Below are 14,581 nucleotides of genomic sequence, written 5' to 3'. Positions count from 1 at the left end.
TCGCCCGTCCGATCTCACCCCTCACTCGCCTCCTCTCGCTGCCGCTGACAGGCGGGCCCCGCTCGTCAGCCCGTCCCCAACCTCCCACACCGCACGGGATAAACATTCGCGCCTCGCCACCCGCAACCGTCGGCCGCCTCTGCCCTCGCCTATAAATGCCCCTGCACCCCCTCTTCCAACCTTGCCGTCTCGATTCGTCCCACGCCGCTCACAGCCGCCGCACTGCCCATTCGCATCTCGCCGGAGCCATGCAACTCGCCGGAGCATTTCGTCGCCCGTAGACCACTCCGACCCTCCTCTTTTCTGTATTTTTTTCTTAGCTCGCCGAGGCGCATCTGTTTGACATAATTTTTTTGCCCCTAGGTCCCGTCAGAGCTACCGCACCGTCGACGCCGGAGCCGTCGGAGCACCGAGCCTCGTTGTCTTTGCCTCGCCCTGTCTTGACGCCGCCGACGAACGCCGACACCACCTTCACGACGCCCTCGATGCGCTGCACCTCCCCGTCTTCTTCCCCGTCGACGAGGACCACCGCAGCCGCCGCCCCCTCCGTCATCGATGCCGCGCCGCCATCTGCATCATCGCCGGCCACCACCACCACCACCCACCGTGAGCCACCACCCCACCCTCGCCCGTTCGATCTACCATGGATGGCCTAGATTAAATTAGGTTCATTTTTTTGCGAAGAGGTACACGGTTAACCGCGGTTCCCTTAGACCGTGTGGTTTTATTTAAACCGAGCGTCGGTTTTTCTTTAGTTAGCCGCCGCCGTTGTTTTTCTTATTTACCGGCCGTTCATCGTATAGTCTCCGCAGCGGACGCTGCTCGGCCAGCCACGAGCCGCCACGTGAACAGGGACTTGTTTGCGATAATTTCTTTCTCTGTTTAGTCCCTGTAATTAGCAGATTAGTCCCTGAACTTCGAGTAGCCACAATTTTTTGACTGTAGATCCAAACTCGATGAAACCAACGGCAAATTCTTCGTCATGTTTAGATCTATCCAGTGGTATCCTTTTTGCAAACATTTGTGAGATTCAAATTTTAATTTATTCAGATTCAAATTCGAACTTCAAATGGCCATATCTCCCAAACCGAAGCTCCGATTAAGTTGTTTCTTTTTCCATTCTGTCACCGTAGCCAAACCCTATCACTTGGACCTTTGTCACAATAATTTTCACACACTAGAATCTGCCCTTTAATATTTTTACTAGTATGCATAGTATGCACTATAGTTCACATCACTTTTTGAACCATAGGCCTGTGTTGTTTTGCACTTAGAATATTTTCATGCTAGTTAAGTGTGTTGTTTGTTCATTTGGTTTTTCCGAGACTTTTGGTTTGCATGTTTTTTCTTGGTTCTCTGAAATGTTTGCTTATGTTTGTTTATCTTCTTTGCGATAGATTGCCGGGAGTGCGAAGCAGAATATTATCAGTCTTTAGAATTCAACCAATAGTACCAAGGCAAGTTACATCTTGATCATGTTTCATTACCTATATTTTTATTATGCACTTAGTTCTTTGCGGTAGGACTGCATGGTAGGAATTGATGCCGCATGACTATGCTTTTCACCCATTAGTTCACTGAGGTAGGTCTGAACCATATAACATTGTAGCCATCGTTTTACATTATGTTGCTTCGCTAAGTAGACGTGGATTGGGGAGTGATCATTGTAAAGTTTGAATGATAATTTAGTAAATAGGACCTAAGATAATTAAGGAACTACCTGGGCGAAAACTTGTTGGAAGGGTGGCGAAGTACAGTGGGGCACGCATGGAAAATCCATGGTGGTGCACCACTAGTGGATCGTCCGCTCAGGCTCAAGAGATCAATCGTATTCTCATGTCTAGAAGCTTACGTGTGCAGCCACAAGCCAATATGGGCTCTGGCTTAGTTGAGTAGTTAGTGTGACCCCTTCCGGGATGGGCTAGTAGATGTAGAATGATGTAGGTGTACCGGCCTATCCGTGGGTTAAGGGGGAACATTTTCGAAATACTATGTCTCGATCTTCCGATCATGGAGGTGGTCGAGTCTTGTGGGGAAAAGTGTGCAACCTCTGCAGAGTGTCAACCTAATCGATTAGTCGTGTCCCCGATTACGGACAACTTGAGCATCTAGTAGTGGAAATGCCGGGAGATCTCCTCACCTTTAATTAAACAGTTGGGTTTAAATGAAACTTGGGAATGGATGGAGTTGGGTTTTCCAACTCATCCTATGCAAATGTATAGTAGTAGAATAACATATTTCCTAATAGGGAAAAACTAACTTTATGCAAAAACTAAACTTAGAGCTTTCCACCAGCCAAATTGCATGTACAAGTAGGTTTATTACACTTATGATGTGACTTGCCATTACATTCAATGTGCTGACCTATATGGCTACAACTTATCACGTTGCAGATATATCCGACGAGGATTAAGGTGCGACAGGTCGATGTTCTACACTCAACCTTGCTAGTGGAGTTGGACTCATTTACTACTTTGCTTCCGCAGTATTTGCTTATTGGCTCTATGCCCTATTTTGTAATAAATGTATTGCTCCTGACTATCGATGTAATAAAGAGATGTGTGTTATTTCTGTTATTTCATCGAGTATTCTGTGTGCTAGCAAGTCAATCCAGGGACTAGCACGGTAAGCACGGAGACTTCGACTCTTACCGAGTTGGGTCGCTACAGCCCTGGGTAGGGGGCACGCCCCTAGGGCTTGTGGGCCCCTCGGGCATCATCTTGCGTTGATTCCACTTTCCAAAAATCACATATATTCCAAAAAAATCTTCATGAATTTTTATCGCGTTTGGACTTTGTTTGATATAGATTTTCCGCGAAACAAAAAACATGCAACAAATAGGAACTGGCACTGGATCAACATGTTAGTCCCAAAAATAATATAAAAAGTTGCCATAAGTATATGAAAGTTGTAGAATATTGGCATTAAATAATCAAAAATTATAGCTACGATGAAGACATATCAATAGTAAGCAAAGCGTTCTCGAGGACACATGAGAATTCTCGTCTAGTCACGTTCATCATGTTTAGTTGATTTACATTCAATACGTTGATAATTTGATATGTGAGTGGACCGGTGCTAGGGTGTTGTTCTTACTTGAACAATATTATGATTACCACCTCTCGCAAGCATCCACAATTATAAAAGAATAATTAAGATAAATCTAATCATAGCATGAAACATATGGATCCAAATTAGCTCTTGCGGAATAACAGATAAACTAGGGTTTAAGTTTTGGTCACTCTCGCAACCCATCATCTACTTATTACTCCCCAATGTCTTCCCTTAGGCCCAGGTATAGTGAAGTGTCATATAGTCGACATTCACATGGCACCACTAAAGGAAGAACAACATACATATCATCAAAATATGAACGAATGCCAACTTCATATGATTACTTATAACAAAACTTCTCCGATGTCCTAAAGAACAAAAGCAACTACTCACAAATCATATCCATGTTCAAGATCACAAGTGTATTGAATATGCTTAAGGATCTGAACATATATATAATCTTTCACCAAATAAACAAACTAGCATCAACTACAAGATATAATCAACACTACTAGCAACCCACGCGTACAAATCTGAGGTTCTGGGACAAAGATTGAATACAAGAGATGAACTAGGGTTTGAGATGAGATGGTGCTGGTGAAGATGTCGATGAAGATTGGTCCTCCCATGACGAGAGGATCGTTGATGATGTCAATGGCTTCGATTTCCCCCTCTCAGAGGAAAGTATCGCTCCACTGGAGAGCAAAAGTGCTCCTGCGTAGGTTTCGCCTCAAGATGGCGACGCTTCATCCCGAAAATCTTCTTTTGATTTTTCTAGGGCAAATAGCATCATATAGGAGAAGAAGGGCCCCGAAGGCCTGCTGGTGGGGTCACGAGCTCACCTAGCGCGCCCCTGGGGAGGGGGGCAATCTGAGCTCGTGACTCTAAGATGGGTCCCCTCTTGGTATTTCTTCTGTCAATAGTTGTTATTAATTCCAAAACAATTCTGGGTAAATTTCCAGGTCATTTGGAGCTCCGGAGAATATCTATCTCTGTGGTAGCTTTTTCAGGTCTAGAACTCCAGCTGCCGACAATCTCCCTCTTCATGTGGAACTTGCAAAATAGGAGGGAAAAGACATTAGAATTGCTTCATAAAGTGAAATAATAACGCAAACCAATATAAATAACAGTAGAAAAACATGATGCAAAATGGTTGTATCAACCTGCCGTGGTGGGGACGTCGGCTCCATCTTCACGCCGTAGCGCGGCGGGTTTGGTCACTCCTCCTTGACCCGCGTCGGCGACGGTTGGCGCCAGGCCCATCTGACAGAGCGAGCACTCCGTCATGATCTCCATCTGACGGACGAATTGTTCATCTGTCAGAGCCGCCTCCGTGAGGAGGCGCAGGCGCTGCTTTGGTCGTTGCTGTTGTTTCTGGTCCTCCTCTTTGCCGGAGGAGCCGGCCGCCGTGGACGCCGAGGGGCCTGGAGAGCGTGGGCGGCGGCGCCAAGATCCACCAGAGGATGAACTCTCTCCGCCACCGCCTACCGCCGTGGACCACCACGACTTCGGCATCGCCGTTGTAGGAGAAGGAGCTCGGAGGGGCTCAGAGAGGAGGGGATCAGAGAGGAGGAGGTGTGCATGTGCATCATCGGAGTACAACTTATATAGCCGCGGCCAAGCCTGGCGGCTGGTCAGCCCGCTTCAATGCGGCATAGCGGACGGAGTTGGTTTCTCGGGACGCGGCGTCCGCATTGAAGCAGCGACGCCCGAGAAGTCACGTCCGATCAAATCGCAACAGGCGACACGAATGTTGCGCGGCAAGCGGCGCCGGTATTCGATGAGAAGCGCGGAGAGGCAGCCGGGTTTTTTTGGCGATCCAGGCAGTCAGACGCGGGTGCGGTAGCGGTCCGGACCGCACACACGCACAAGTTTGTCTACGGTTTGCGGGAAAAACACGTTGAACCGGCGAACGGACCGATACAGAACGCCTTGGATGGCTGAACACGTTCGGAGCGAGTGACCGGACGTATGCGGACGATTTGACGGTCCGCATTGGAGATGCCCTAACCTAGCATTATCCAACGGCTTTGCCCAAACCAAACAAACTTACAAATGCCTCTCTCGCTTTCCCAGCCTCCAAACCCTGAGACGGTGAAATGGACATGCGTGTCATTCTCAAGCCTTGCGTGCATGCCCACACCTCTCCGAGTTTATTACAGCTCCGAATAATTGCTGCACGGGCGGTCCGCTGGCTGGCTTATTAGCAAGGAACGGGGTAGAGAAGGAGGGCGCCACACCACGCAAAAACACCCAAGACGCCCGATTCGGGGAGCCCAACAACCAAACAGCGACGATCGCCATCGCCCGTCAGGATAGGGGAGAATCGGCCAATGCGGGTCGTGTGGGTGCACAAGTTCCATTTCTGACGAGAGGGATTGCATCGGTTGGAGGGATCCGAGCTTCTGTTTCCCCAATAGTCTTGGGCCAAATCAAAGTCCCCATCACCACCATCACTGTTTCACCACCTTGTGTGCGCAAGGCACCGCTGGTATTTATCGGGAGAGCGAAAGTAAAGCGCTCCTTGAAACAATAGACGGGCGTGGTCCAAGGTTGGTGCGCTGTCCGTCTCCGTCCGTCCACGGATTTTTGGGTTAAAAAGAACAGAGCTAATCATTTCTTCCCCCTAACCTAGATGACCGGCTATCTAGACTAGACTTACATAAGCAACATGATTCTTCGTCTTGTGATCTAGAAGAAGCTTGGGACAATTCCAGTAACAGACGCCAATTTTTGGCTATTTGGGTCATCTGAACTCAATGTTGTCCGGCAAAATTTTACTCCCTCCATCCCATATTAGTTGCCGCTGAAACGGATGTCGTACTACCTTGGAAGATGTCATGAAAGATTGACAAAATCTTTCATGATTTGCCCGTCCTTTGGACGCAACTTTTTCGGCTGGCTCTCGCCGGAGCACTTATTGGTGTGCATCAAACTATGCCAGTAAAGACAACGGGGGCGACGGGGTCCCAGGATTCCATTGTTTTTGTTATCTCCCTTCTATCATGGTGAGAGCTTGATCCAAGAATGACCTATAAGATGAGAACTCGCAAAAAGAGGAGCCAGCGCACGCTAACCAAAGTGGCCGGCCTCCACAGCGAAGCCAGGTAGACAAGTGCACAGGATTTTACCTGTCTGGTGGAAATCTCGAAAAAGAAAATTATCTCAGACCTAAATCCTGATGTGACGCACACCTATCAAGCAGATATGTCGAAGGTCCTGGAAACCGTTGAAGTTCAGCATTCAGGCATACTGGAAAGTAGGCAACATTGCTTAAAGGGTATCAATTAGTACAGATAGTTTGCTTCATAAGAAGCCAGAAGCAACTTCTCACGATGTGGTAACTAGCAAGCAAAACGTGCATTATTTCTGCTGCAACAATTGCAGGGAACATCAACATAGATTCAGCAATCCATCAACAAAAAAGAGCGAGCTTGTATGAAGCCCTCAGATCGGAAAGGCAATGTTGTTTGTTAGCCGTTCGCAATGGCGGGCACGACTCACAGGCACCAATTTTCCGCTCTTCTAAACTGTAAGTAAGCGTCGCCCGATGCTTCCCTTCCCATGATCATCCGCTCCAACTGAACTGGAATGTAAGTAGGGGGAAAAGCATTACTGACATATTTGCAGGATTATGCACATGAAGTTTCAAAAATAAAAAACAACACCAACTGTTTATTCAAATTTCGCGATGTCAATATTCATTGTTTTCCATATTAAAATGACCATTCCCTATCTTGAATGAGATAAGATCTGTCTCCACAAATGACGACCAACTCTAGATATCCACATAGGAAAGAGATACCACACTAGCAAGGATAGTAAATTAATGAAGCGGCCTAGTGTAGAGCACATCAACTATTATAATTTTTCAGTGGAAAGTACACACATCCTAAGCACACTACTGTAACTCTGTCGACAGAGTGTTGACATTATGCTATTCTGAAACAGACTGGACTGCAGGCAAAAGAAAAGGAGTATGACTTGATAATATTGTCTAACAAAGAGTACATCAGGGTAGCAAGTCCTGTGGAAGGAAGGGGCGTGATAACATTGGGAAAAGAATATTTAAGCAACTTTACTAGCCTTTCTGCACTTCACTGTGGACTTGCAGAAAGTACATCCACGATTCTTTGCTGTACCTACCATTATCCAGTCCTAGCAAAAGTTACATCCATGATTCTTGGTTTTAAGCACAGCTTGTTTCCATTAAAGTATCTTAACTCTGTAACTGCACCTGAGTGCAACTGTTTGGATGCACTAAAGAAACAAAGATGATTTGTTCTTTTGTGCTCTCTGCTTGCCCCCAAGCCTACATTCCAGGAGTCTTGAAGCACTAAGGCACTATGGTTATTAGTGTAGTGGGTTGTCGAAAATCAGGCCATAGAAGTGCTTTATGAGTTGTTCTTTCCGCTTTTATACAGGGAAAAATGAAGCACCCCAGACCACAAATAGCAGGCATGAAAGAAAAATAAAATGAGAAGTCAACTTAGATACCTCAATTTCTCAGTCCAACTCTAATTCGTTTAACTATCAGCGATTGGGAATCCATGACCAATCAACTGACTTAATAACTTTGTAACGAGTTGAGCAATCCCACTCAAGAAAATTTAGTCCTACCGCCCTAGCCAAAATTTCTTATTTCACAAACTTCCTTCTCGTTTCTCACATAGATGAAGGTGAAATTTATTGATTTAACAGCTTATCCGACACCCAGTGTTCCATCTTATGGATACCTACACCAACATTTTCTGTATAGACTAATATCTTGAGTTTTGACCATCTTTAAGTGGAATGGTACGATCCATGAAGTTCCAAATCGGCATATCAGCTCCTTTAAAAACAGAGTTCTGCGTGTTCCTACAATTAAGTGCACTGATGTAGGATATGCTACTGGTTAAAACAGCTAACATAAAATGACGGTCTCGTATCCGAAACAGACCACCTAAACAGCAAATTCTGAAGCAAAGAACATAAATGTTATCAGTGGAAAAATAGCATGAGTATGAAAATTACCCCCAAGTCTGCTCAAGCCCTCATTCGCCGTTTAGGCTTCTTGACAAAGCTCATTTTGAGCTTGTACAGCCGCTTGCTCTTTAATATCTTCTTCTCCGGTAAAGTCAGCTTTTTCTTCACCTTCTTCTCCTTCTTCTCTTTCACATACCTCTTGTCAATCTTATAGACTCCTGGTGTCACGGTAACCCCACGCGCTACTGCCTCCCTGAACAGCGCATTTGAACGATCCCCTAAATTATGACTAGCCAGCTTCTCAATCAGCAAGCTATATGATTTCGTTCCAGGTGCATGCCCGTATCCTTTCATCAGACGGAACACCTTGACAGCATGCTCAACCCTCTCAATCCCACATAAAACCTTCATGAACCCATAATACGCCTTCCTATCAAGTTTATCTCCAAAACCTGCAGACCTCATCCAAATCATCAATTCGTCCCCTTCAGAGGTCCTGGCAGCCTGGTACAAGCTCTTGATAAGCACAAGATATGTGTCAGCATCTGGCGAGCATCCCCACTCGCCCATTTGTCGGAACAGATTCATTGCATCCTCAGTCCTGCGAATCTTACAGAGATTTTTTATCAGTACCCGGAACGTTCCCGCATCCCGGGGAATGCCATTGGCCTCCATGTCAACTAAGAACTTCTCTGCCTCTACAGGCATCCTTAACGGGTCTTTCTTGCGGCAGAGACGGCAGACACAATCAAGAACAGCATTGTAGGCATCCAAACCTGGCTGGAACCCACCATTTCGTGTCTCACCGATGAGCCTTAGCGCATGGTCAAGCTTACCAGCATCAGCATAACCAGATACCAGCAAAGTGCAAATATTGTCATCCGGGAAGATCTCATGGGCGATCTTCTTGACAGCACGCTCTGCAAGCTGTGGGAAGCCCTCGGACGAGAGGGAGGAGACCAGCGAAGTGAGCGCCCCACGGGTGCGAAGCTCCCCAGGCAATTCGTCGAACACCTTGAGCGCGTCCGTGGCGCGCCCAGCTCTCGCCAGATGAAAGAGGTAGGCGTCGACTGTGTCTGGCCCTAGCGCGGAGGGGAACTCCTGAAGGAGCGTGCGGACGGCGGGAAAGTCGCGGCGGCGGGCGAGATGGCGGACGACGAGGGCGAGAGCACCGTCGGAGGGGTGGAGCGAGCGGCGGACGAGGAAGCGGAAGAGGTCAGCGGCGGCGCGCGAGGTGGCGGGAGGGGAGAGGGAGAGCGTCTCGGCGAGGAGCGCGTTGGTAGGGCGGACGTCGGAGAAGTGGAGGGAGAAGTAGGCGTCCGGGGAGGTGGCGGGGGGCGGGGTGGATGAGAGCTTGGTGACCGCGGCGGCGAGGGAGGAGGCGATGGAGGTGGTATCGGTGGTGGAGGAGGGGGTGGGTGTCGTGGAGAGGTGGCGAACCAACGGGGAAGGGGTGCCGGCCGTGGCCGGAGATGGGAGGAGGCGGCGGAGGAGGTGGCGGCGCCACATTTTGGTAGGGGAGGAGATCGAGGGAGCGAGGAGGGTTAGGGGAGGTTTCCACTGGGTGCCAGATCTAAGAGGCGCTACTAGGTGCAATCCCTGACGTTGATCTGAGATCGGCCGGCGAGGACGGAGCACGGGAGCAGCGGCGAACGACTTCCATTCAATCGTGTAAACATGTAAAGAAAACTTAAGTGAAAGTGCATCCTAGGCTATTTCAAAAGTGTGATATGGGCGTGTTTGACATACTAAGAGCATGTCTAACAGAGCCCTCAAAAACTCAACCTTCAAAACTAGTTTGAGGGCTGAGAAAATACCGTTTTAAAAGCCGAAAATCCCTAACGTAAATCAGTGCCCTCAAACCAACCCTTAAAACAGAAAACCTTCAAAACAGGACAGCAACATAAATCAATCTCAAATTTGCAAATGATCATGATCACATACATGAAACAAACTTGCAAATCATCATCATCACATAGTAAATCCCATGGACATCATAGCAAAACATACAACGTGCAAATGATCATCATCACATAGTCATTGAAGACATCATTTGCAAAACATAAAACGTACGAACAACTTCAAGCATCGGTGAAGTTGTCCACACCTCCATCGCCTCCACCACTCATCGGAGACTCACCTCGTACAGTAGACAACGCACCACCACCAGCACCACGCAGTAGCCTCTTCCTGTCCGCGATGTTCTCCTTGTACTTCTTCCACCACGCCAATTGCTCTTCATCCATGTCCTTTCTAGACATCATCATGTGCTCCTTCTCCTCGGCCATGAGCTCCTTCCATGCTTTTGCTTCCTTGAGCTTGATCATCCTCTCCTTCATGTCGGCCTTGCGCTTGGCATCTTCTCGCCTTGCTTCCAATTGTGCAAGTTTCACCTCTTTCTTTCTCTCGGTGATAATAAGCTTTGTCTCCAATGCCTTCCTTGCCAATGTCTCCTTTGACTTGATCATTTGATCAATCTTTTCCCTCAAGCTTGATGCCTCTGCTTCCATCTTCATCCTTTCTTTTCCCTTCTTGGTTCCGTCGGGCTTGTCATGGTTTCTTCCTTCTTCATCACTATCATCCATTTTGAGCATATCCGGTTTCTTCGGTGCACTCTCTTGATCCCTCAGTTTTCATTTGTCAAAGATGTTGGAGCAATGCCCAACAATGCTTGAATGGGAAGGATTTGCCCTTGGAACCGTCCATGTCCTTGTACCTCAAGTTGGCATATTTCTCCTAAAACATATCATCATTGGAAGCATATCAAAATCACAACCAAGCATAACCAACAAGTAATAAGCATGATATTTGTACTCACATAATCATCTCTCAACGCAGCCACTTGGGGGTTGATCCCTCACTTGATCCATAGCCGCACTCCAACGAGCACAAGCGGGTTTCATCAACCCCCACCGGCCTTGAAGCGATCTGTAAGAACGAGCTCTCAATGTGGCAGTCTTGGGTTTCAGCTTGCAATACCTGTCCTCAATGCGTTGCCAATAGCGTTTCCCGGTTTGATCGGTGCCGATGACAGCATCCAACCCCACTTGCAACCAAGCCTTGACCAAGAGGACATCTTCAACCTCCGTGTAGTTTGTCGTGCGAATTGGCCTTCGAGCACCACCTCCCGCTTCAAACACTTCCTCTCCGATCTCGGTGACATCTTCATCTTCTTCCTCCTCCTCACCCGCCGGCTCCTCAACATGGAAGTCGAAGGAAGCAAGTGGAGGAGACCCAATGTTCACCTCCGCGTCGTCGAGCGAGGCCCTATATGACACGGTTGGTGCAGACATTTCATCGAACACATCGGTCGCGGTTGGCGGCGTTGGAGCGGTCGTGCTCGGCGGTGGCGGTGGTGGTGCCACGGTATGCTTGGCACGACGGTTTGCAAGCTGCTTCTCCTTGCGCTTGGTAGCAGCCGTGGTGGAGGTTGTCGGCTTGGCGGGCTTCACCGCCTTCGCCGCGGGGGCAGGCACGGGCGGCTTGCTTGGCACGACATGGGTGCCCGCCCGCCTCCGTTTTTGGCCGATGTGGGTGGCCGCCACCATCTCCGCCATGGCGGCGTCGGTCGAGGTGGCCGGAGGTGGGAGGCGCGGGGCGGGGGCGGCCACGGGTGTGGCCACGAGCGCGGGCGCGGATGAAGCCAGCGGCGAAGGAGCGGCGGAGGGGGTGGCCGGGGGTTGGAGGGGCTCCATGGCCGGCGGCGGCGACAAGAACGGGCGGCGGCGGCGCGGATGAAGCCGGCGGCGGGGAGAGGAGGCTTGGGAATTTTCCCTCCCGCGCACAGAGCTGACCAAGTGAGGGTTGGGCCTTCAACTTGCCCCAAACCCTCACTAGTGCGGGTTGGCCTCGAACTTGAGGGTTCGGCCTGGATTTTTTTTGAGGGTTTAGGGATTTGAGGGTACTGATCTGCGCCTTTTTTTGCTCAACCCTCAAACTGGCAGTTATTTTGAGGGTTTGACCAGTTTGAGGGATCTGTTAAACATTCTCTAAGCTTGTCACCCCACTAGTTAAGCATGTTTGATGGAGTTTTTTTACGTCTAATTGAGTTAGCCTCATGTTTGGTTTGTGGCCGCACTTGTAAAAGAAACTTCTTCCATGCAAATTAGACCCCATGTGTCATTGACTCAGAAAAAATGTGGCAAGATTATGATTATCTCAAGCGTGCTAAAGTGTGACCTTATTTCTATCATCTAATCTTAGTCATGCCTGGTAAACAAGTGCAGCGAATGATGGCATCCTTGAATTTTAAAAATTGCCATCGTCTAGGAGTATCTTGAAGTGAGTTAGTGAGTGGTTCAGGTCATAACCTATCTTGACCCCTCCAGTACATTAGATATAAAAAATATGAAATCATGTGTAATATGGATTGCCACTCACAATACTTTTCTCCTCCTCCCCACCCCCCAAATTTCTTTCCTCGTTGTGGGGATTCAGAGGCAACGACAGGGGAAACCAGTGAGCAACCATGTAGGATGGCGCTGCACTAGGGATCTGTTCCCAACATTATGGTTAGCTCTACACTAATCATTTCCTCGTGTGATTTGATATAGGGTTCGGTCTTGTTGTCTACGGATTGTGATTTTTAAGGTTTTGATGTTACGAGTTGTTTTGCTAGTCTAGTTGCTTGTATACGCTCTTTTTCTGATGAATATGATGATGATTTTCGCATGCATGCAGACACCAGCAACGAGGCCTTTTCCGTAGAGATACATCAACCAGACATACTTTTTTGTGGTGATGGGACTAGAAATCAATCTTCTCTTGAGGTACATTAGTACCATAATCCAACACCAACTCCAAAATACTCATATGTTTAGGAAAATGCTATGGCAGGATCTGCCCCCCCCCCTCTTTGGCAAAATCAAATTTCATATCAAAGGGAGAAACAAATTGAGTGATTTGAAAGCATAAGAGAAGAGAAAACTCGATTCTAGCCTTTGATTTAGGCCATTGAAGAACAACTGGCCTGAATTTGTATCTATTTGGAGATGGTTTGCAACATTGTCCTCGAGCGGTAGGTGGAGAGAGAAAGAGCTAAACTAGCCATGGGGTCGAAGGTGGGAGAAATCAAGCTCCCAAACACGCTAAAGCTACCTCATGGGGCTACCACGAGGAGGAAGAACATGAAGGAAATATGCCTTAGATGCAATAATAAAGTTATTATTTATTTCCCTATATCATGATAAATGTTTATTATTCATGCTAGAATTGTATTAACCGGAAACATAATACATGTGTGAATACATAGACAAACAGAGTGTCACTAGTATGCCTCTACTTGACTAGCTCGTTGATCAAAGATGGTTATGTTTCCTAACCATAGACATGAGTTGTCATTTGATTAACGGGATCACATCATTAGGAGAATGATGTGATTGACTTGACCCATTCCGTTAGCTTAGCACTTGATCGTTTAGTTTGTTGCTATTGCTTTCTTCATGACTAATACATGTTCCTATGACTATGAGATTATGCAACTCCCGTTTACCGGAGGAACACTTTGTGTGCCACCAAACGTCACAACATAACTGGGTGATTATAAAGGTGCTCTACAGGTGTCTCCGAAGGTACTTGTTGGGTTGGCGTATTTCGAGATTAGGATTTGTCAATCCGATTGTCGGAGAGGTATCTCTGGGCCCACTCGGTAATGCACATCACTATAAGCCTTGCAAGCATTGCAACTAATGAGTTAGTTACGGGATGATGTATTACGGAATGAGTAAAGAGACTTGCCGGTAACGAGGTTGAAGTAGGTATTGAGATACCGACGATCGAATCTCGGGCAAGTAACATACCGATGATAAAGGGAACAACGCATGTTGTTATGCGGTCTGACCGATAAAGATCTTCATAGAATATGTGGGAGCCAATATGAGCATCCAGGTTCTGCTATTGGTTATTGACCGGAGACATGTCTCGTTCATGTCTACATAGTTCTCGAACCCGTAGGGTCCGCACGCTTAACGTTTCAATGCCGGTTATATTATGAGTTTATGAGTTTTGATGTACCGAAGGTTGTTTGAAGTCCCGGATGTGATCACGGACATGACGAGGAGTCTCAAAATGGTCGAGACATGAAGATTGATATATTGGACGATTATATTCAGACACCGGAATGGTTCCGGGGGTTATCGGATATATACCGGAGTACCGGGGGGTTACCGGAACCCCCCCGGGGGTTATTGGGCCTCATGGGCCCAAAGTAGTGGAAGAGGAGAGGCAGCAGGAGGTGGCGCGCAGCCCTCCTTGCCCCAATCCGAATTGGGAAAGGGAAGGGGGCGCGGCCCCCCTTCTCCTTCCTTCTCTCCACCTCCTCCTTCCCCCTTCTCCTAGTTGGAATAGGAAAGGGGGGCAATGTTGGAAATATGCCCTAGAGGCAATAATAAAAGTATTATTATTATATTTCTTTGTTCATGATAATTGTCTTTATTCATGCTATAACTGTATTATCCGGAAATCGTAATACACGTGTGAATACATAGACCATAATATGTCCCTAGTAAGCCTCTAGTTGACTAGCTCGTTGATCAACAGATAGTCATGGTTTCCTGGCTAT

General features: G+C 47.6%; 1 protein-coding gene across 2 annotated transcripts; it reads right to left on the bottom strand.

The window, feature by feature from the left end:
* Positions 1-6,304: 6,304 nt before the first annotated feature.
* Positions 6,305-9,588, bottom strand: LOC125536287 (pentatricopeptide repeat-containing protein PNM1, mitochondrial-like). 2 transcript variants are annotated; one of them, XM_048699479.1, is made up of 2 exons: positions 8,071-9,588; positions 6,305-6,635 (listed from the first exon to the last, which is right to left on the bottom strand). In XM_048699479.1, exon 1 carries the CDS (start codon positions 9,529-9,531, stop codon positions 8,083-8,085), a length of 1,449 nt encoding a protein of 482 aa, XP_048555436.1. In that variant the 5' UTR covers positions 9,532-9,588; the 3' UTR covers positions 6,305-6,635; positions 8,071-8,082. The 2 variants fall into 2 exon arrangements, with proteins under 2 accessions (XP_048555436.1, XP_048555435.1); XM_048699478.1 differs by having other exon boundaries at positions 6,305-6,640; positions 8,071-9,586.
* Between the last annotated feature and the right edge of the window lie 4,993 nt (positions 9,589-14,581).

Source organism: Triticum urartu, chromosome 2, assembly GCF_003073215.2.
Source record: "Triticum urartu cultivar G1812 chromosome 2, Tu2.1, whole genome shotgun sequence".
NCBI classification, from domain to species: domain Eukaryota; kingdom Viridiplantae; phylum Streptophyta; class Magnoliopsida; order Poales; family Poaceae; genus Triticum; species Triticum urartu.
Note: the sequence above shows the minus strand (reverse complement) of the source record. Positions and strands in the feature narration are given on the sequence as shown.